General features: G+C 49.6%; 1 protein-coding gene and 1 pseudogene across 3 annotated transcripts in view; one reads left to right on the plus strand and one right to left on the minus strand.

Moving 5' to 3' along the window:
- LOC122908240 (heat shock transcription factor 2 binding protein) overlaps window positions 1-21,487 on the plus strand; it is a 103,567-nt gene that overhangs the window by 14,930 nt on the left and 67,150 nt on the right. For all 3 annotated transcript variants that reach the window (XM_044250813.1, XM_044250814.1, XM_044250815.1), the window contains exons 4-6: window positions 2,461-2,564; window positions 14,414-14,563; window positions 16,239-16,371. In XM_044250813.1, coding sequence (XP_044106748.1) covers window positions 2,461-2,564; window positions 14,414-14,563; window positions 16,239-16,371 — 387 coding nt within the window. The remainder of the gene's footprint in view (window positions 1-2,460; window positions 2,565-14,413; window positions 14,564-16,238; window positions 16,372-21,487) is intronic.
- On the minus strand, window positions 8,568-9,096 carry LOC122908389 (annotated as a pseudogene).

Raw genomic sequence — 21,487 nt, forward strand, 5'->3', positions numbered from 1 at the left:
GAAACAGTATCTTCTCATCATTAGGCCTAATCGCAGTGGCTGTGTGTTTTTCTCTGTTTGAGGGTTAGCAGAGGGAGTGGGTAGAGAAGCGAAATTCTTCTGTGTGACAAATATTTATAAAATTCCAAGTGCCATTGTAGGGATTTGGGGTGTATGGGAAAATGAACCCTGAAAATGTCTGCCTTGCCAGGGGTTTGTTCAGGGCTGCAGGCCCCGCTGGGGACCACGGGAAAAAGCGAGGTGTGGGTTTTGTCGGAAGGCGGTGGCAGTGCTCCCCTCCGGCCACCAGGCGGCGGCCTCGTACAGCGGAAAGGCACCTGCCGCCTCCGGGTGCTTGGGGTGGGCGGGTGCGGACTTGGAATTCTGTGCGGCACCTGGGGGGGAGTGGGATGTCTGATCCTGCCCGTCATTATGGCAGCCTGTGGCAAGGTCAGGTACAGCTACACAGAGCGACTGTGAAGTTGTCCTAATGAGAAACTTTTGGGCGGCCAGAATTAATTCCTGCCTATTTTTGTAGGTGCGGCTTATAGAGATGAGATGTTGTGTCTCCTTTGCCACGTTTGAGTGACGGACAGCTTGATGATACAAGCAAATTCAGAAGTGAGCTGGAAAGAAAAAGCTTGCACCACTAATAATTTTATTTTAGTTCCGTTTTTCTTTTTTTTGCTGACCACGTACACTTCATCATTCCCTCATAATTACAAATAACGCAAGTCTTCATTTACGTTGTTCACGGCGCAGGTGGGCCGCTGTCAAAGCATAGCCCTGGAGTGATGGCTGATTTCCTGGGCGGCCCGGGCTTGGAGGCGGAGCAGAATCCCGGGGAGGGTCCCGATGTGGCGTGATACGTGGCAGAAGGAAGACTTGAGCAGAAGAGATAGTCCCACTTTATTTCCCGTGGCTTCTGGGAAACGCATTTTAAGGGCACTTCTGCCAGCCGGTTTCAGAATCTGTAACTGAGTTCGCAGCTTTAGGTGCTAATCTTCCCTCTAGGACAAAGGTTCCCTGGAACACGCAGACTCCGTTTCTCCAGAGCTTCGGGGATGCCCCTGCTGTTCTTGGCAGTCCCCCGCCTTCTCCAAGCCCTGGGCCATGAAGCCGCACCCCTCCTCTTGTCCGCACCTCCCCCGAGCGAGTCCGCCAGCCGTCTCCCCCTCAGGTAGAGGGAAGTGCCAGCTCGCAGGCCGCTGCCTCCCACCACCTTCTGGTTTTCCGCCCCCCCCCCCCCCCCGTTCCGGTTGCTGGGCTCGCGCTGGCTCTCGCTGGTTATGTGTTGATTTCATTGTGTTAATGACCAGAGACGGGCTGTCGTCCTGAAGCCGTACCTCTCAGTCTGTTCCCAGACCAGCGCCCTCTGCCTCACCTGAGAACTTGCTGGAAGGGCAGGTTCCCAGGCCTGAATTGGCAGCTCTGCCCTTTAGGGGCTCCTGGTGGACAGTAACACGTGGGGACCACTGTCCACAGCATTGCTGCTTGAGTCGGACAAGGTGTGAGTACTGCATTCCCTCAGCTCTCAATCTACGGTCGCATAAAAATGGAAGATTTCTTAGTGCCTGAAGTCAGGACGCTTAAATTTTTAAGTCCAATATTTCTTTGCTTTTTAAATGTCAGTATTTCTACATCATAATATCTTTTATTTAAAATTGATCAGACGTGGGATGCCTGAGTGGGTTAAGCCTCTGCCTTCGGCTCAGGTCATGGTCCCAGGGCCCTGGGATCGAGCCCCGCATCAGGTTCTCTGCTCAGCGGGGCGCCTGCCGCCCCCCACCCCCTGCCTGCCTCTCTGCCTGCTTGTGATTTCTCTCTGTGTCATATAAATAAAATCTTAAAAAAAATTAAAAATCAGTCAGACTTTGATTTCAGACACAAATGTGGATATCTTGAGGATTTTTGTGGGCTTTCGAATCACCATCTGAATGACTCTCGTGAAGAGGAAGAAAACCTTAGCTCCTTGCTCTCACGGTGGCCTTTTCTGGTCCGATCCCGGCTGCTGCCGCCCCTCTGTTGACAGCTGCCGCAGCTCTTCCTCCCGAGCCAGTCTGCCAGTCGGTGTGAATCAGCCCCGGCTGCCACCGGCTCCGTGCCGAGCCGCCTCCTGCTTGCTGTGGAGCAGATCCAAGTCTGTGCCGCGAGGCAGGCGGGCTTCTCGGCCTGCCTTCCGTCTCTTACATAACCCACTTCCTTACAGCCTTCACTACGAGTCTGGCAGTAAAATGAGGTCTTAAAACCCGAGACTGAAAACAACAACAAAAGTGCTGTCTGGTATGGGCTAAAAATGGACAGAAACCTGGCAAGCAGAACTTTCAGAATGTCGGTCATCAAAGGCCCGGCTCTGCGGCTTAGCCCCCCCCCCCCCCCCGAGCGGCCAGGGCCCATTTTCCTAAAAGATGTGGCGCGATGGGTTCTTAGAGGGACCCGTGATTTGAAACACTGAGTGTTACTGTGTCTCTCTCTTTCTAGGCCTGGAAAGGAAAGAGCAAGAGGTAGAGCACCTGAGGACAGACTGTGCGCACTTCCGAGCCCGCCTCGAGGCCGTGCAGGCTGACAGCCTGAGAGAGAAGAAGGTAGGACGCCCGCAGGCCGCCGCCGGACCCCACAGAGCGCTGGGCGGCCGCACTAGCCCTCGAGCCTCAAGAGACTGTAGTTTAAAATGTACAGAATTACGGGGGCGCCTGGGGGGCGCCGTCCGTTAGGTGTCAGACTCTTGATTTCCCCTCCGGTTGTGATCTCAGGGTCTTGGGATCGAGCCCTGCGTCAGGCCCAGTGCTCAGCGAGGCGTCCGCTGGAGATTTTCTCTCTCCCTCCCTCCCTCCCCCACTCCCCATCGCCGTCCTCTTGCGCGTGTGTGTGCTCTCTCTCTCAAATAAATACGTAAGTCCTAAAAAAATAATAAAACGTGTAATTCTGAATGCTTGGAAGATAGTCAAACATTTGATTTTTTGACCATTTCATGTGGAGGCTCTTTACTGGTTGCCTTGTGATTGTCACTTCCTGTTTATATTACTCTTTTTACTTCTCATTTTTTAAAAAGACTTCTTTGAGAGAGCCAGCGTGTGTGTGGGCGCGCGAGGGGGGGCAGTGGGAGAGGGAGAGCGAGAAAGAAGCAGAAGCAGACTCACTGCTGAGCGAGGAGCCAGATGCACGGAAGATCTCAGGGCCCCCAAGGTCATGGCCTGAGCTGGAGTCAGGAGTCAGACACTCAACCGACGGAGCCACCCAGACGCCCCTAATTTTTATGTTCCCACTTGAGGGCACCCGGGTGGCTCCATCGGCGAAGTGTCTGCCTTGGGCTCGGGTCATGGTCTCAGGGTCCTGGAATCGAGCCCCGTGTCAGGCTCCCTGCCACTCCCCCTGCTTGTGTTCCCTCTCACTCTCTCTATCAAATTAATAAATAAAATCTTAAAAAAAACCCACCACTCCTGGACATTAAAAGCCACAGCATGATAAGAATCTTGAAGAAAGTGCACATTATAATTTATAATCAGAGATGTATTAATTAGAAATATTTGTACTTAACCTAGGGGATCATTACTGATCATAATTTGTTGATGTTAGAAGTAGCCGATGAGTTTTATTATTTGCTGAGACTAATAGTATTTCTTCAAAATTACACATTCATGGTGTTTGTATGGACTTAGTTGTTGCCCCTTCTCGTCTATAAAACTGGAACGGTCCTGCCACATCTGATGAAATTCGGAGTGTGTATGTTTTTATTTTTAACCCCTGAGACGATAACAGTGTGAGGAACAGTAGCTAGCATATGCTGTTCCCTGTGCGCCCGCGGGTGGCCCGCCGCTGTCCGTGCCTCTCCCGTGGTCGACCCACCACGGCGGGCTCAGGAGGCGCTGTCAGCTTGGAGGGGGCCAGGTAGCGGGTCACAGGCCAGCTGCCTCCTGCGGAGTGTCTGGTCACGCTGCCTCCTTATGGGAGGGAGTTCCGACGGTTTGTGGCTGCTGTGGACTTTCCCCCAAACTGGTGGATTTTGTACAGACTTTAATACTGAGCAAGCAGAAAAGGTCAGGGAAAGAGTTTTAGTCTCGAGACTGAGTGAGGTCGAGTGTCACATCATGAGAGTTGAATCTTAGCTTTGTCCCGGGCTAGGTCACACTGAGCTAAGGTGGAGGGCTGGCTTGTTTGTCGGGGCCCCAAGGGTTCCTGGTCTCAAGGAAGTCGGCCGGCAGACCAGAAGGAGTTTGGTAAAAGTTAGCCACGTGCCTGTCGGTTTGTGACTTACTGAAATTGCTGAGACGTCCTTGTTAAAGGTTGAGACTTAACTGGGCAGAATCTTCGCTTTCCTTTTCTTCCTTAATCAATAAGGATAGGGGAAATGGGCGCTTTGTGAGCATTTTAGATGCGATACTTAAAAGTACGCCCGGGCACCTGGGGCCTGAGGAGTGTGAGCATCTGACTCTTGACTTGGCTTAGGTCATGGTCTCAGGTGGTGCTGACCCAGAGATCCGTGCTGGTGTGGCACCTGCTCGAGAGCGTCTCCCCCTGCACCGCTCCCCTGCTCATGGGCCCGTGCGTGCCTCTGCACGCTCTTAAATCAATAAAGAACAGAAAAAAACCCAACCATTCCGGTCAAGCGCGAGCGTAGAGGATGAAAGGGCCTGGTAGAGGAAGGTCAGACGAGTAGCGTGTTCCTGCCCTGACAGTTTGCCCTGAGTTAAGATGTGCAGATATTTTGGATTAAACGATTTCCTGTTTCCCCTGAAGTTTCCTGTTTAATTGTCCTGCCACCGTGCTACAGAGGGGAGCCCTTTCAAGTTTGCCGTGGCAAGGCCACGTCTCTTCTCGTTGTACAGAAAGGACAGCTGCCTTTTCCGTAGCCTTTTCTGTGGTCTCTGTCCAGGTCTGCACAGATCATGAGGCGGACTCTGGAAGCTTCTTTTAGACTTGTGCAATCCGGAAGGAATGCAGGGGCCGGACCCCAAATGAGAGCTCCGCCAGCAAGTGCTGTGGTATGGGCAGACGTCACGCGCGACAGACAGAAGCTTCTGGGTCCAGGCTGTACGATACGATGAGGAAACACAGTGTGGACTCCAGCTCGTAAAGACGTGTGCCTGCCGAGCCCCAGCCCCAGCCCTGTCCCCCGAGAACGGCCACCGGACAAGGGAAGCTTGCTTGTGGTGGTTGAATCAGATCGGTGCGAGGCCAGCTGGGCCGTGCTGTGGACTCGGGGGCCGGCCGAGTGCCCCATGAGGATCCCCTTCACCCACATGAACTTGTCAGGACTTAATTACTGTTTCTTACTTTACCAGCCGCTCTCTTGAGAGATGTTTCGCGTGACAGAGCTGTCGTGCTGGTGGAGTTCGGTCACCTGTAGTGACTGTGTGTGCGTGCGCAGTATTACCACAGCCCACGCTGCTTTTGGTTAAAGTTTTTAGAAAGAATTATGCATGGCAGGAAGGTACGGAGAAATCCGGGGAGGTCCCCTGTGCCCTGCAGCCAGCGTGCCCCGTGGCAGCATCTGGGCTCACTGCGGTGTGTGGCACGAGCGGGAGACCAGGGAGACGACCCTTGGGGTGTGTCTGTACATCACCGGTGCGCACGCACTCCTGTGTGTGTGTGTGTGTGTGTGTGTGTGTGTCTAACTGGTTCCGTGCAGTTTTTTAAAGAGGATTTCATTTACTTAGCGTGCGCTGGGGGGGAGCCGGGTGAGCGGGACGAGTAAACTCCCTGCTGGGTGTGGGGCCGCACGGAGCCGATCCCATGACGCAGAGATCAGAACCTGAGCGGAGAGCAGGAGTTGGACGGTCAACGACTGACCCCCGCAGGCGCCCCCCAGTGCAGTTCTGTCCCACGGGGACGTTCCTGGGACCACCACCATCTTCTAGAGGGTGAACTCCTCCATCAGCATGGACGTCCCCTCACGGCCCCCTGCCGCAGCCACACGTCCCCTGCTCCCCGCGCTCGCCTTCTGGCACCCACGAACACGGAGCTGCCACGTTCGTCCTTGTGATTTTATGTCCAGAATGTCATGGAAAGGGAATGTCATGAAAATGACTTTTTTCCCTCAAATTCATCCAAATTCTTGCAATCAGGAGTCTGTTCCTTTTTATTGCTGTACGGGCTTCCACGGCACGGAGCTGTCACAGCTATCTAACTGACTTCCTCCCTCGAAGGACAGTTGGGTGGTTTCCGGCTTTTCACTGTTCCCGAGAGCGGGACAGTGAGCATCCGTGCGTAGGTTTCTGTGTGATCGTGCGTTTTCATTTCTTTGGGTAAATGCCTAAATTTGCAGTCGCTGGGTTGCATGCTAATGCATGTTTCATGTTTTGTTTTGTTTTTAAGGATTTTATCTATTTATTTGACAGAGAGAGATCACAAGTAGGCAGAGAGGCAGGCAGAGGTGGGGGGAAGCAGGCTCCCCGCTGAGCAGAGAGCCCGATACGGGACTCGATCCCAGGACCCTGAGATCAGGACCTGAGCCGAAGGCAGAGGCTTTAACCCGCTGAGCCACGCAGGCGCCCCAATTCTTTTTTTTTTTTTTTTAAGAGATTGGTTTATTTTAGAAAGAGAGGGGGCATGAGTGAGGGGAGGGGCAGAGGGAGAGAGAGACTCTCCAGCTGACTCCCTGCTGAGTGAGGGGCCTCAGGGGCTCGATCCCACCACCGCGAGATCACGGACTGAGTCAAAAACAAGAGTCCGCGGCGGAGCCACCCAGCTGCCCCTGCGGGTTTGGTTTTGTAAGGAATTGCCAACTTGTTTAGCAGAGCGGCTGCTCCATTTTACGTTCCCTCTGGCAGCGCGTGAGTGATTCACTTGTTCCGCGTCCTACCCGGCATCTGCTGGTGTCGCTGGTTCTGTTTTGGCTGTTTCGGCAGGCGTGTGCCGGCCTGACTCGGCGGCTCTCTCCCGGCTGATGGCGTCGAGGCCGGCCGACATGCTCGTCGGCCGTCCGCGCGTCCTCTCCTCGATCTGCTCGTGTCTTTTGCCCACTTTCCCATGAGCTGCTGCTTTTGCCCGTTGGGAGGGTCTTGCCTCCGCCAGGCAGACGTCCCTTACCGGACGGGCGGTTCGCCCACCGCTCGTGGCAGGCGGGAGTGAGGTGCTCCCCTGCTTGCTGGGGTCCTCCCGGGGCACACGTGTTCCGTCTGCTGGGGTCCCGCCTGTGGCTCGTTTTCTTCCGTGCTTGCGCATTTCGTGCTCTAGGATCTTTCCCTGTGGCCCTAGGTCCCCACGATTTCCGTTTGTCTAATATTTTCCTATGTTATGTTTAAATTCTTGATCCATGTTGAGGCAAGTTTTATTTAAGTTATAAATTTCGGTCGAGGTTTTTTGTTTTCTGTTTTTTTTTTTTTTTTTTTTTTTTTTTTTGTCCAGTGGCTCTTGTGCTTGGTGGAAGAGATGCTCTTTCTTCCACGGACCTGCTCTAGGCCTCGGGGGGGTCCGTCGGGCTGTTTGTCTGGTGTGTTCTTGCTTCTCGCGTCTGGGAGCTGTTCTCCCGCCTGAGCTCGCCGGCCAGGTTACCGTGGCCATGTAGTGAGCCCCAGTGTTGGGTCAAGGTTTCTTCCCGTCGAACATTTCTTTCCCCAAATTGTCTAGACAGGCCCTTTACTTCTCCATATACGTTTTGTAATAAGCTCCTCTGTGTGTGTCAACATTCGTGCTGGGATTTTGATGGGAACGGTGTCAGGCCTGCAGGTGAGTTTAGGGAGAGCCGTGATGCTGTCTGTCGTGTTCTGCCGTCCGTCGACGAAGCACGTCCTGCCACTTCTGTGCGTTGTCTCTCATCTCTCGTCACCGGCCTGTGATTTTTCGTACACGGATCCTATACACGTTTTTTTTTTTTAGATTTTTACTGGAGGCTTTCATTTTCTTTCTTTTTTATTTTTTGGTTTCACAGAATATTTTTATTCAACTGTAAGCAAGTTGCAGAATTAATACACCATTCGGAAACTCCCGACTGGCTTTCCTTCCTCCAGTGAAGAGCGATCAGTTTAATGGTGGAGACCTGGGGCTTTCTCTCCCAGCCCCGCAGCTCGTCTCGCCCACCGCGCCGAACCACAAAGCGACCCTCCCTGTAGCTCCTTCCAGTACTCTCTTTAAAGGAACCAGAGACACTGACCCCCAATAGCTGGTCTCAGACATAGCATACTAGGGGGCTGGCGGTGTCATGAAGACGGACCAGAAGGTGCCATCAGGCCAATTCCAGACTCAGACTCGCAAAGGCAGCAGCAAGGAACCTGGTTTAAAAAACAAATCTGTTTTTTAAAAAACCTCCCTTAAAGAATCGTTGATGCTCTGCTCGATTCCCGTAGACCTGATCTTCTCGCCTGAACTTTTTCTTCTTTAAATTCCGAGTTGCTCTTCTTATGTTGAGGACTTTCTGCCGTCCTAGCACCAACATGTCCTCCAAGGCAGAGTTCAGATTTGATCAGAACATAAAGGTATGACTGTTGAATTACAAAGGACAGGCAGAAGGGAAGGTCAGCCTGAGCTCTGTCTGCGAGAACGGGAGCAGGGAAGGGGGGAAATCTGCCGGCATCGCCGAGCTCGACATACCGCTCGGCGTCTCCAGGATGTGCCCTTCTCGGGGCTCCTTTCTGCCTCCAGACAGCTGCTCACCGAGCTGGACCCGTCGTCATTCTATTCAGCCCGGAACACGTGCTGGCCACCAGGGGCCCAGGCTCATACTTCTCATGGGAAGATGCCACTTCGAATTTACCAGAGCGGTCTCTGGATTGGCTGCTGAGAACGACCTTGTCCCACCTCCGTGGCCCACCATGCTCGTAAAGCAGCCAGACAGACGTAAAGGTGAAGGTGTGGGGGGCCCAGATCCCATGTAATTGGAGAGAAATGTGCCACCGCTGATGACATTGCCCTTCATGTTGACCTCCAGAGAAGGGAGCCATTGCCCGGGTTTGCGGTTCTTCCTGCTGGGAGCGTCTGGGTCTCTTGTGACCAAGGCCTGGGTCAAGGCCATCCCATGCCATACTGGTGGGCTGATTCTTAACCTTGATTGGCGTCAACACTTTGCCCAGCTCGTCTGACCTCTGCCCTGGTGTATTTGACCTGCAGTGGGTGTCCTGGCTGCTTGTTGACTTCCTGCGGGGTCAGGGGCCCAGACTACTTGCTGAGGTCCACCAGCATCGCGGGGCCGACCTGGGCAGACAGTGCCAAGTCTTGGCAAGGCGTGGGCCTGTAGCACTGACGCAGAGTGGTCTGCAGACTGGCCGTGGGAGGCATGGGACCAGCGGCTGGTATGCATTTCTTTTTTCTTTTTTTTTCCCCAAGATTTTATTTGTGGGGCACCTGAGTGGCTCCGTCGTTAAACATCTGCCTTCAGCTAGGTCATGATCCCTGGGGCTTGATCCCAGGACCCTGGGATTATGACTTGAGCTGAAGGCAGACACTTAACTGACTGAGCCACCCAGATACCTGGCATTTCATTTTCTTTGGAACAATTTTGAGTGGTGTTGTGTTTTAAATTTTAGTTTTCACTTTTTTGCTGTCAGCACACGGAAACGTGATTGCTTTTTGTGAGTCGATCTTATAGCTTGTGAGCTGGCTGGACTCACTTATGAAGTCTGAGGATTTTTTTAGATTCCTTGAGATTTTATATAGACGTTCACGGCATCTGCAGATAGGGAAAGTGCTCGTTCTTCTACTGTCTCTGCCTTTTGTTTCTTCTGCGCTCTACATGCTGGAACTTCTGCCACCGCGTTTAATCGGAGCGGCGCGAGCGGCAGCTTGCCTTGTTCCTGACCGTGGGGGAAGGCAATCTCTCACCACTAAGTATGATTTAAAAAAAATAGATCTTGGGTTTTTTTTTTTAAGTTTTTATTTAAATTCCAGGTAGTTACATAGAGAGTTGTATCCGTTTCAGATGAATAGTATAGTGATTCAACACTTCGTACATCACCCAGTGCTCCTCAGGACGGGTGCCCCGACTCCCCACCCCTACTTCCCCCAGCCCCCGCCCACCTCCCTGCAGTTGCCATCAGTGAGTTCTCTGTAGCTGAGAATCAGTTTCTTGGTTTGCCCCTCTCTCCTTTTGTCCCCTTTGTCTGTTTGTTTGGTTTCTTACATTCTATGTGTAAATGAGATCGTCTGGTATTTGTCGTAATACTCTCTAGTTCCATCCATGTCATTGCAAATGGTGAGATTTTCTTTTTTTTTTTCTTAAAGATTTTATTTATTTATCAGAGAGAGAGAAAGTGAGAGACAGAGGAGGAGCGGTGGTGGGGAGGGGAGACAGGCAGAGGGAGAAGCAGGCTCCCCGCTGAGCAGGGAGCCCCATGCAGGCCTCGATCCCAGGTCCCTGAGATCATGACCTGAGCCGAAGGCAGACGCTTCACTGACTGAGCCACCCAGGCGCACCGATTTTGTTCTCTTTTATGGCTGAGTAGTATTCCCGTTGGTTCACAGCGAAGTTGAGTGGGGAATACAGAGATTTCCCGTGTATCTCCTGCGTCCGTTCGCTTGCAGCCCTCCCCGCTGTAGACAGAAATGCGATCGTAGCTGCAGTGTTTTGTAGATGCTTTTTATGGACTTGAGGACATTCCCTTCTGATGCTGGTTTGCTAAGCATTTTTATCACGAGCGGGTGCTGGATTTTGTCTGGTTTTCAGAACCTTCCATCCCACACTTCCATCCCATATCTGTTTATACTTAGTCCTCGATCCCTGGCTCCGGCCTAGGCTACCCAGACCTGCCGTCTCTAAAGGTCTGCCTCTTAATGTTTTGTAGAAATACAGAAACACAATGGGCTGTCTTCCACGTCGGTGTAATCTTTGGAAGTTCATTTACATTAGCACGCGTCGGTTGTTCCTTTCTGCGGTACCACGTTTTCTCTCTCTTTTCACCAGTTGATGGACATTTACTTACTTGCAGTTTTTCACTCTGACGGGTAATGCTGCCTTGAATGTTCATGTACACGTGTCCGTGGGGGTATGTACTGTAATTGTTCTTGGGGGCTCCCTGGGGGCGTGGTTGTGGGGCCGTACGGTGAGTGTGCGGCTCCCCTCGTGAGGACCCCCCGTACCGTCTGGCAGAGCGCGTGTGCTGTCCTGCGTTCTGCCCGGCAACATGCGGAGGCCCTGCTTTTCCATATTCTTGTGGACACTTGGTATTGCTGGTCCTTTGAGTTACAGCCGTTTTAGCGAGTGTGTAATAGTATCTCACTGTGGTTTTCATTTCCATTGTCCTTGTGGTGAGTATCTTTTCACGTGTGTATTATTCATTGTGTAGTTTTTGGACAAATGTCTGTTCACATCTTTTACCTTTTTAAATTGCGTTTTTGTTACTGAAACAAACTTGACACACAATGTTACATGAGTTTCAGGTGCACAACTTTGGCCTTTTTCCCAACCAACATCATCTTTTTAAAAAAATTTAAATTCAGTGTAGTTAACACACAGTGTGTTACTAGTCTCAGTGGTAGAGGTCGGTGATTCATCAGTGGCATAGAGCACCCAGAGCTCACTCCATCACGTGCCCTCCTGAATGCCCATCCCCTGGTTACCCCATCTCCCCACCCCTTCCCCTCCAACAACCCTGTTTGTTTCCTGTGATTGAGTTTCTTGCGGTACCTGGGTGGCTCACTCAGTGAAGTGTCTGCCTTCGGCTCAGGTCATGATCCCAGAGTTCTGGGATCAAGTCCCACCTTAGGCTCCTGGCTCAGTGGGGAGCCTGCTTCTCCCTCTGCCTCTGCCTCTCCCCTCTGCACGTGCTCTCTCTTCTCTCACACTATCTCTCAAAATAAATAAATAAAATATTTTTTTAAAAAAGGAAATAATTTAGTTTATTGCTTGTCTTTTTACTTTCCTGATGGTGTCTTTTGAAGAGTAAAAGTTTTAAATTTTGATGTTCAGTTTTTTTAATGGATTATGATTTTGTTATGACATCTGAGAAATTTGCCTAACCTAGGGCCAGAGACACTTTTTCCTGGTGATTTTACATTTAGATCTGTGATTCATTTTGAGTTAATATTATTATTATTTTGGGTTGCCTGGTGGCTCAGTGGGTTAAGCCTCTTGTCTTTGGCTCAGGTCATGATCCCAGGGTCCTGGGATTGAGTACCACATCCGACTCTCTGCTCAGCGGGGAGCCTGCTTACCCCTCTCTCTCTCTCTGCCTGCCTCTCTGTCTACTTGTGATCTCTGTCAAATAAATAAACTCTTTTAAAAAATATATATATATTATTATACATATGAATACTTATCTAGTTGTTTTAGCATCAATTTGTTTAATAGATTATACTTTTTCCATCCAATTGCCTTGGTACTTCTGCTAAAATCAGTTGCCATAAATCTTAATGTTTCATTGATCTTTATGTTTATGCTTATGCTAATACCACACTGGTTTGATTTCTGTAGCTTTATAATAAGTTTTTGTTTTTGTTTTTGAAATCAGGCAGTGTTAGTCCTCTTTAACATTGTTTTTCTTTTTCAAGGTTTTTTTTTTTTTTTTTTGCATTTCCATATGCAAAATGGAAATTTTAGAATCAGATAATCTCTTTGAACAAAGAAGCCTGCTGAAATTATGGCAGGGATTTGCTAGACATTGAATCTGTAGACTATCTGGAGACTATCATCTTACTAATATTAGTCTTCCAGTCCATGAACATGGTATGTCTTTCCATTGATTGATCTTCTGTACTTTTTCTTGGCGATGCTTTGTAGTTTTTAATATACAGGACTTAAACTGCTTTTCTTAAGTTTATTCCTTTTTCTTATTTTTGAAGTTATTGTGAATGGAATTACTTTTGTTGAGTTCTTCTTGATATTCTTGTACTAAATGTGCAGCCCTGTGCCAGGGCATATATGCCTGTAACCACCACATGTGACTGTGGTGAAGACCGTCCTCTCTGGTCATTCTCAGCAGTTACTGTGTGATCTTGTCAAAGGTCATCATAACAGACTAATTGGAATACGGACTGCTTCAGCTGTGAGAAAAGCTAGATTTCAGAAAGGGAATGCTTGATGTAGGTTTGCACATGGCCCCCTGACTGTGGGTTCAGCTACAGACCCCTGAGGAACACATCTAGGAATCCAGACTAGTTATTAGGATGAAACCAGGGTTTGTAATCACCTAAGGCAGTATTAGCGTGTTTCGTCAGTTCAGTGACCATCTTTTATCCTACAATGAGTGTGAATATAGGTCTGAATGTGTATGGCCCTCTGCATACCAAATACCTCTTCCCCAGGGAGATGTGAATGGACTGCCGTCAGTCCAGCTGTGAAGGCAACAGAGTTTGATTTGTGGCCCATTGCTTCCTTTTCTTCCCCGCTAACTGACCTGCACTGACCTCTCTAAAAGAAAAACCTAAAACATCTAAAACACTTTAACTTTTCAAAAAAGATTTATTTGAGAGAGAGCATGCGTGTATGCAAATTGGAGGGGGGGCAGAGGGAGAGGGAAGCAGACCCCCAGCTGACCGTTGAGCCTGACATGGGGCTCGATCCCACCACTCTGAGAGTGGAACCTGAGCTGAAATCAAGAGTTGGACGCTCAACCGACTGAGCCACCAGGTTTCTATATTTCTTGAGTTTAAGGGAACGCTCTCACCTTTTGAGGGAACTTCAGGTAACAGCAACAGTGCAACCAGGGGTGGAGGCTGGGGAGGCCAGGAAGCCCCATACGAGCCAAGAGCCACGTGGAACGAGTCTAGGAGTGTTCATAAGGTCTAAGGGCACATCAGGAGGACGGTTCACTATTAGCAGTCCTGGCTGAGGTTTGCCAGCTGGCCTTCACGTTCCCGTCACACTGGCACTGGCATGCCTGGGCGGCCCTCCTTCCCACTTCTCCCTGTCTTTGCCCCAAATGTCCTAGCCAGGCTTAGCTGTGTCATCTGCTGTCTTTCCACTCGAGTGAGCCGTCTGGAGGGGGCCCTTCTACTGGAAACGGTGCTCTGTGGATCGTCGCATTCAGTTGGTACTTGGTTCAGGTGCCCCCACTGGCGTCAGCTCTTGGTGCCTTATGTTTCGTTTTAGTTGAAGCTGGTTCAAGTCTTTGGTGAAACTTACAAGCTCTAATGCAGCAGTACATTCTTTTTTAAAGAGTGTTATTTTTCCTCTGAACTTTTAAAAAATATGGATCATGACTGTCTAAGGATTAGTTTTCATTTGCCAACTGTTTTCTGTAATTCTGCATGCATTTTTATTTTTTAATTTTAATCTTTATTTTTTTAAAGATTATTTATTTATTTGACATAGAGAAATCACAGGTAGGCCGAGAGGCAGGCAGAAGGGGTTAGCAGGCTCTCCGCTGAGCAGAGAGCCCATTGCGGGGCTCGATCCCAGGACTCTGAGACCATGACCTGAGCTGAAGGCAGAGGCTTAACCCACTGAGCCACCCAGGTGCCCCTGCATGCATTTTTTAAAAAAAGTTTGAGTGAGAAACATGGTAGAGGCATTTGAAGGTTGAGTGCTGTTCATTTGGCGGATCTTATTCTGTTCTGATTTTAGGAGAAGCTCGCTCTTCGACAGCAGCTGAACGAAGCGAGGCAGCAGCTCCTGCAGCAGGCAGAGTACTGCACGGAGATGGGGGCGGCGGCCTGCACCCTGCTGTGGGGCGTCTCCAGCAGTGAGGACGTGGTCAAGGCCATTCTGGGAGGAGTAAGCATGCCCCCTGCCGTCCCGCGTATCGCCCATCCATGTGGAGGGGCCCCAGAGGGCGCCGGGTGTCCTCTAAGGCGCCCACAGATGACGTCCACGTCTTCCGTTCGTCCGTCCGGTAGCGTTGGCGTGGCGGTGTGCAGGGGCCTGTGAGGGCTGGGGCTCTGGCGGTATGTAAGATGAACGACAGAAGACCCCTCCTGTCCCAGACCACTGCACTTCACGATCGTTCCTTGACCTCTGCATACACTTAACGGGATTCACAGAGGTTGTCATATCCACCCTATAACGCAGGTTATTTCCTGGTAACATGGTATTTGATTTGTTGAAAGTTACATGTTCCTTTACATACGTATGTTAATAGTACACTCTCTCTCTCTCTCTCAAAGCTTCCCAGAGGAAGAGAGATCTGACATGGGCTTTGACGAGCTGGAATCGGGGTCAAGGGCACGCATGGGGAGGGGAGAGGAGTGGCATCCTCAGAGGCACGGGCTGAGAAGCCTGAAGTTAGATTTAGGGACGGTGCCTGGGTCAGTGGACCCAGAGCGGGGGCTTAGCACGGTAGGGCCGGGGGCAGTAACATCACAAAACAAGGACGGCGTGTGATTTTGGAAGGCCTCAGGTGCCAGGTTGCTGATTTTACCCAGTAGTTGGCACAACTGGACCCCCGAGGGTCTTGAGAAAGAGAGTGACGGGGCGAGAGACTTCGGGAAGATGGTGCCGACCTCGAGTGAGGTAGACAGGAGCGGGCAGGCGTGGGAGCGAGGCGGGAAGACTTACTGGAACGCCGGCCCCGTGGCGCAGGCAGGGCCCTGCTGTGCGGGGCAGGGAGGGCAGGCCCGGTGCCAGAGCGCCAGAGGGGCCGGCGCGTGTGGCTGCGCTCTAGGCGGACGGTGAGGTTGTGCACGGGGAACAGGTGCAGGAAGGTTTGACAGGAGGCCTCGCGGCCTGGAGAAACAAGTTACGTGTGACTTTAGGTGCAGACGAATTGTGTCCTAACATCTGTGGAGCTTTATTAGGCTCAGTTACCGTAAAACCCAGCCCGCAGTGAGTGTGCAGGGCGCCAGCTCGAGCCCATTTCCAGAGCTGCCATCCCCGCAGCCCGGTCTCACGACACTGTGGAGCCGTGGAGCTGCCTTGTGCGGTTGGTGGGTGCGTCGGCCTTGAAAGTCTCCCTGAACCCGAGTGCCCCGGGAGGCGCTTCAGCGGTTCGGGGTGCTGGGAGGGACCTGCGCTGAGTAACAGAGATGCGAGGTGCCCGCCCCCCTGCTCACCGCCGCCGCCTCCCGACGTGCTGGCGCTTCTCTTAACATTCTGTTTGAAAAGCTCTTCTCCGGTGGCTGAAACCTGTGGTTTCCTGCCTGGACCCAACAGAGAACGTATTTTTCTCGCATATTCCTAGTGGACTCGGGGTGAAGCCCCCGGTACTCCCACCGCTGCGCAAGTTTGCTCTGGTCCCTCCCATGTATTTTGCTCTTTCCGTCGGGCTGCAGCGTAATTTTTCTACGGATTCCAGACTTCCTCTTTTTTGCTTTTTTCCATATGGGAACTTGTAACGAGGGAGTCGACTTTTAAGAACTGCTTCTGTCCTTCACGCGGAGGCTTCCTGTTGTGCCCTTGTGTTTTGCACCAGTATTTGCGCAGGGGTGTGACCCTTTCCTTTCCACACTTTCAGGAGAAAGCTTTGAAGTTTTTCAGCATCACTGGTCAGACCATGGAGAGTTTTGTGAAGTCGCTGGATGGGGATGTCAAGGAGCCGGATTCTGATGAGAATCAGTTTGTGTTTGCTCTGGCTGGGATCGTGACAAGTAAGTCGTCCTTCGGAGACGCGGGGACTGCTAGCCGTGTATGTCGGGTGGCGAATACGGCCCGGCTGTGTGAGTAGGAACGTCTCCCGGGAACGTTTTCAGTGTCCTGAGGTTCTGACCCCACAGAGCCTGGTCGGGTGGGTCTGGGGTAGCCACGCAGTGTGTGTGTTGTGGGGCATCGCCCAGGCGACTGGGATATACTCAGTCAGGAAGAAGACTGATCTGGGAAGCACAGGATGGGCTGGCGTGTTCTCTTCAATTCTGTGCCTGGAAAGGAGGCAAAACAAAACCGTACGTTAGCTGCTTGTTACTTGGAATCACTTTATTAACATCTGGTTAAAGTAGAAGCCTTAAGCATAAGCGGAGCTCTTGCTGCTGTTTGGCAGAGTAATTAAAGGGTTCCGAAAACCCCAATAGTCTCCGAGTATAGTTACTCTAAGGTAGAGTTCTGTGGCAAACCTGCTGTAAGTGATAAAGCCGGATAACTAGGTAATTAATAAACGTACCTCCGTATAGTGGGAAGTGATAGGTAGTAGTGAGTATCACTGTTCTGAACTCAGTGAAACAGATCTGTTGCTGTGACTGTCAGATTTACTCTCGGTATTTTCGCTCTGTTCTGTCGCTCTTTCCTCTCTGCCCGATCCTATGCCACTCTTAGGGCAATTCTCTGCTATGAAAGAGAGACAAAATCTTATTTTTCTTCATGGCATTATCCCTCATTACTGAAATCCGAATGAGGTAGATCCTGTGTAGACATTTTCTTCATAATCCCTTAAAAATTGGTGATTTAAAAAAAATTGATAACACTGCTTTGAACTGGATATAGAGACTCCAACGGTGTCTGGGCCAGTCCTGATTCAGCCCTGCCCCTTTCCAGGCTCGCATGGCACCTTCAGAAGGAGGGGGCTTGTGTTGCTCCACTTTTTAAATTGTTTTAAGGTATTTTTTAAAAAAAATATTTTATTTATTTGACACAGAGAGAGAGCATGCACGCAAGCATGCGTACGTCAATCAGGGGGAGTGGCAGGCAGAGGGAGAAAGAGAAGCAGGCTCTCCGCAGAGCAGGGGAGCCCAATGTGGGAGTCAAGCCCAGGACCCTGGGGTCATGACCTGAGCCGAAGGCAGTTGCTTAACCAACAGAGCCACCCAGGTACCCTGTTTTGAGGTCTTTTTTTAAACAGAATGCAGACTTGGCGATTGGATTCTCTGCTGTTTGCTGGGACCCCAAAGCCCTGTGATGAATGTAATTTGTCATTCTGCTAAGTTGTGAGTCCAAGCTGCTGGAATTGCTGGCTGGCGTGTGGGGCTGAGGTGGCTGGCCAGCAGGTAAAGCAGCCTTGTTGCCGAACATACGAGCTCAGTTTGACCTTATTTATTTCGACTCGGAGGGGCTCACGTGGGAACTCATAAAGAATTGGGAAGTACCCACTTAAATTTGTCACTTATATGATGTGAATTTCACTGGAAGATGACTTCATTAAAGTCCTGCTTCACAGAGACCACGGGGGCTTATGCATCTCTCATACCAAGACTGTCCTCTGGGGAGCAGGCAGTACAGTAACCTTGGCTCAGCTGTCACATAGATCCTCTGCCTTCTAAAATAAGGAGTCTTTAAAAACAGCTGCATGTGCTTGGTATTTTGATAGGGATTGCCTTAAGTGTGTAGATCGCTTTGGGTAGTATAGACATATTGACAATATTTGTTCTTCCAATCCACGAGCATGGGATGCCTTTCCATTTCTTCGTGTTGTCTTTAATTTCTTTCATCAGTGTTTCATGATTTTCAGAATACAGGTCTTTCACCTCTTTGGTTCAGTGTATTCCTAGGTGTCTTTTTTTTTTTTTTTTTTTTAAAGATTTTATGTATTCATTTGGGAGAGAAAGAGAGAGAGAGCAAGCACAAGCAGGGAGAGAGGCAGAGGGAGAGAGAGAAGCAGACTTCCTGCTGAGCTGGGAACCTGACTCGGGGCTCTGTCCCAGGATCTGGAGATCATGACCTGAGCCAAAGGCAGATGCACTTAACGATCTGAGCCACCCAGGTGCCCCTATTCCTAGGTGTTACTGTTTTTGGTACAGTTGTAAATGGGCTTGTTTTCTTGATTTCTCTTTCTGCTGCTTCATTATTGATGTATAGAAATGCAATAGATTTCTGTGTGTTGGTTTTGTATCCTGAGACTTGGCTAAATTTGTTTATCAGCAGATTTTTGGTGGAGTCTTTCAGGTTTTCTGTATAGAGTGTCACAGCGTTTTTCACAGAGCTAGAACAAACAATCCTAAAATTTGTATGGAACCACAGAAGACCCCAAATAGCCAAAGCAACCTTGGGGAAAAAAAAACAAAGCTGGAGGCATCACAATTCGACTTCAAATTATTTCAAAGCTGTAGCCATCAAAACAGCATGGTATTAAAAAAAAAAACAGCATGGTATTGGCACAGAATAGACATATAGCTCAATAGGACAGAATAGAAAACCCAGAAATGGACGCACAATTGTATGGTCAGTTAATCTTCAAGAGAGTAGGAAAGAATGACCACTTGGGAAAAAAAAACCCATCTCGTCAGCAAATGGTGTTGGGAAAACTGGACAGCAACATGCAAAAGAATGAAACTGGACCATTTCCTCATACCACACACAAAAATGATTTAAGAACCGGGGGCGCCTGGGTGGCTCAGCGGGTTAAAGCCTCTGCCTTCGGCTCAGTTCATGATCTCAGAGTCCTGGGATCGAGCCCCGTGTCAGGCTTTCTGCTCAGCAGGGAGCCTGCTTCCCCTGCGCCCTCTCTGCCTGCCTCTCTGCCTACTTGTGATCTCTGTCTGATAAATAAATAAAATCTTAAAAAAGAATGATTTAAGAACGGAAAAGACCTAAATGTGAGACTTGAAATCATCAAAATCCTAGAGGAGAACACAGGCAGTAACCTCTTCGACATTGGCCAAAGCAAGTTCGTTTTAGATGTTTCTACATATCTAAAAACAAAAGCAAAATAAACTAAAAACAAAAGCATAAGAAAACTGTTGGGACTTCATCAAATTAAAAAGCTTCCACACAGCAAAGGAAACAACCAAAAAAACTAAAAGGCAACCTACAGAATGGGAGAAGATATTTGTAAATAACGTATCTGATCAAGGCTTAGTATCCAACGTATATAAAGAACAGATGTAACTCAATGTCTAAAACACAAATAATCCAGTTGCAAATGGGCAGAAGACATCAGTAGACATTTCTTCAGAGAATACTTCCAGATGACCTGTAGACACATGAAAAGATGCTCAATACCACTCATCGTCAGGGAAATGCAGATCAAAACTACAACGAGATACCACCCCACACCTGTCAGAATGGCTAAAATCAACAGTGCAAGAAACAACAGATGCTGGCGAGGGTGTGAAGAGAAAGGAACCTTCTTCCACTGCTGGTGGGAATGCAAAGTGGGGCAGCCACTCTGGAAAACAGTATGGACATACCTCCAAAAGTTAAAAATAGAACTATTCTGCCGTCCAGCAATTGTACTTCTAGGTATTTACCCAAAAGACAGGAGATCACTAATTTTAAAAGATATGTGCACACCTGTATTGGTAGCAGCATTATCTAGGTAAATTATAGGTCAGTTATGGAGACAGATGAAGTGTCCGTTGACTGGTGAATGAAGAAAGAATAGGTAGTTTATGTGCACAGTTAATCAGCCATAGAAAAAGAATAAAATCTTGCCATTTGCAATAAGGTGGTTGGAGCTAGAGAGTATCCTGCTACGTGAAATAAGTCAGAGAAAGACAAATGCCCTATAATCGCACTCATATGTGGAATTTAAGAAACGAGCAGAGGGGGAAAGAGAGAGAGAAACCAAGAAAGAGACTCTTCACTCTAGAGAACAAACTGGTGGTCACCGGAGGGGAGGTGGGCGGGGGCGGGGGGAAGTGGGGGATGGGGACTCGGGGGACACTGGTCCCGATGAGCACTGGGAGGTGTATGGAAGTGTTCTGTCGCTGTACTGTACAGCAGAAACTAATACTATGCTCTGTCACTTCCTGGAATTGAAAGAAAAACTTAGAAAAAAGTAAAATGTACAGACAGTAAACTCGCGCGTGTCGTGGACATCGGGGCACCTGAGACTCGATAGCAGAGACTCGTGTCCGTGACCGTCGCCTCTCCCTGTGGCCGCTTCTCCCTGCCCTCCCGCGTCCTGCACGACCACAGGCAAGCAGTGTGGGGGAGAAGGTGGGCTGCGACGTGAGGCCCAGTGGCCGTTTCCGCTTCTGCCTCTGACCAGCCCCGTGTTTTTGTGTCTGGGACCCTCGGTTTCGTCTTCTCAGGGGAGGGTCAGACCCCACATGGTGACTGAGGTCTGTGCTAACCCTGGGCTTGAGTGGTTGTGCCTGTGCCTAGAGCATCACTTTTCAACCTCAGCACTAGAATCTTCCATTGTGGGGCCTTCCTTTGTGGTGTAGGAAGTCCTCAGCATGCCTAGGCTCTACCCTTAGAGAGGCCATTGTTAGTCCCCGAAGTGTGACAATCAAAAACGCCTCCAGATATCCCCAAGTGTCTCCTCAGGGCAAAATCAGCTTTCTGTGTCACTTTGAGAACCGCTACCCTAGGTCATGACCTTAACCTTTCATGTACATAGACAGATTTAATTAATTAAATCAATTATCTAATTTATTTATTTAAGTAACTAATTATTTAAATTAACTAATTACCTCTCACATCTGGGGTGTGAGAGGTAATTATTGAAAAGTGTTTTAGGGTCATCGAAGGGCTTTTTTGTTTCTGTGTTCCATGGGCCTGGTTCTGACATACTGGATTTAGTCGGGTCGCACAGAGGTCTTGCAAAATCAGGGGAATTAGGAATGTATTATCTACAATATACGGTTAGTCATAGATATTTTCTTAGTTGTCGTTCAGCGGTTGGTCTTGGATAATGTTGGATATCTTGTAATCCTTCCTTAGATAAGAGCTTTCTTTCAGCTGACATTGTATGGCCTAGATAATGGACTGTGTTGTTGAACTGGACTGTTTCCTTAGACGCTCACATCCCTCTTCATCTTGCTCAGTGAGGAAACAGTTATAGTCAACCTTGGAGTTTTCTGGATTAATGGGATGGAGGAGGCAGTTGATGTG

This window comes from Neovison vison, chromosome 6 (genome assembly GCF_020171115.1).
Source record: "Neovison vison isolate M4711 chromosome 6, ASM_NN_V1, whole genome shotgun sequence".
NCBI classification, from domain to species: domain Eukaryota; kingdom Metazoa; phylum Chordata; class Mammalia; order Carnivora; family Mustelidae; genus Neogale; species Neogale vison.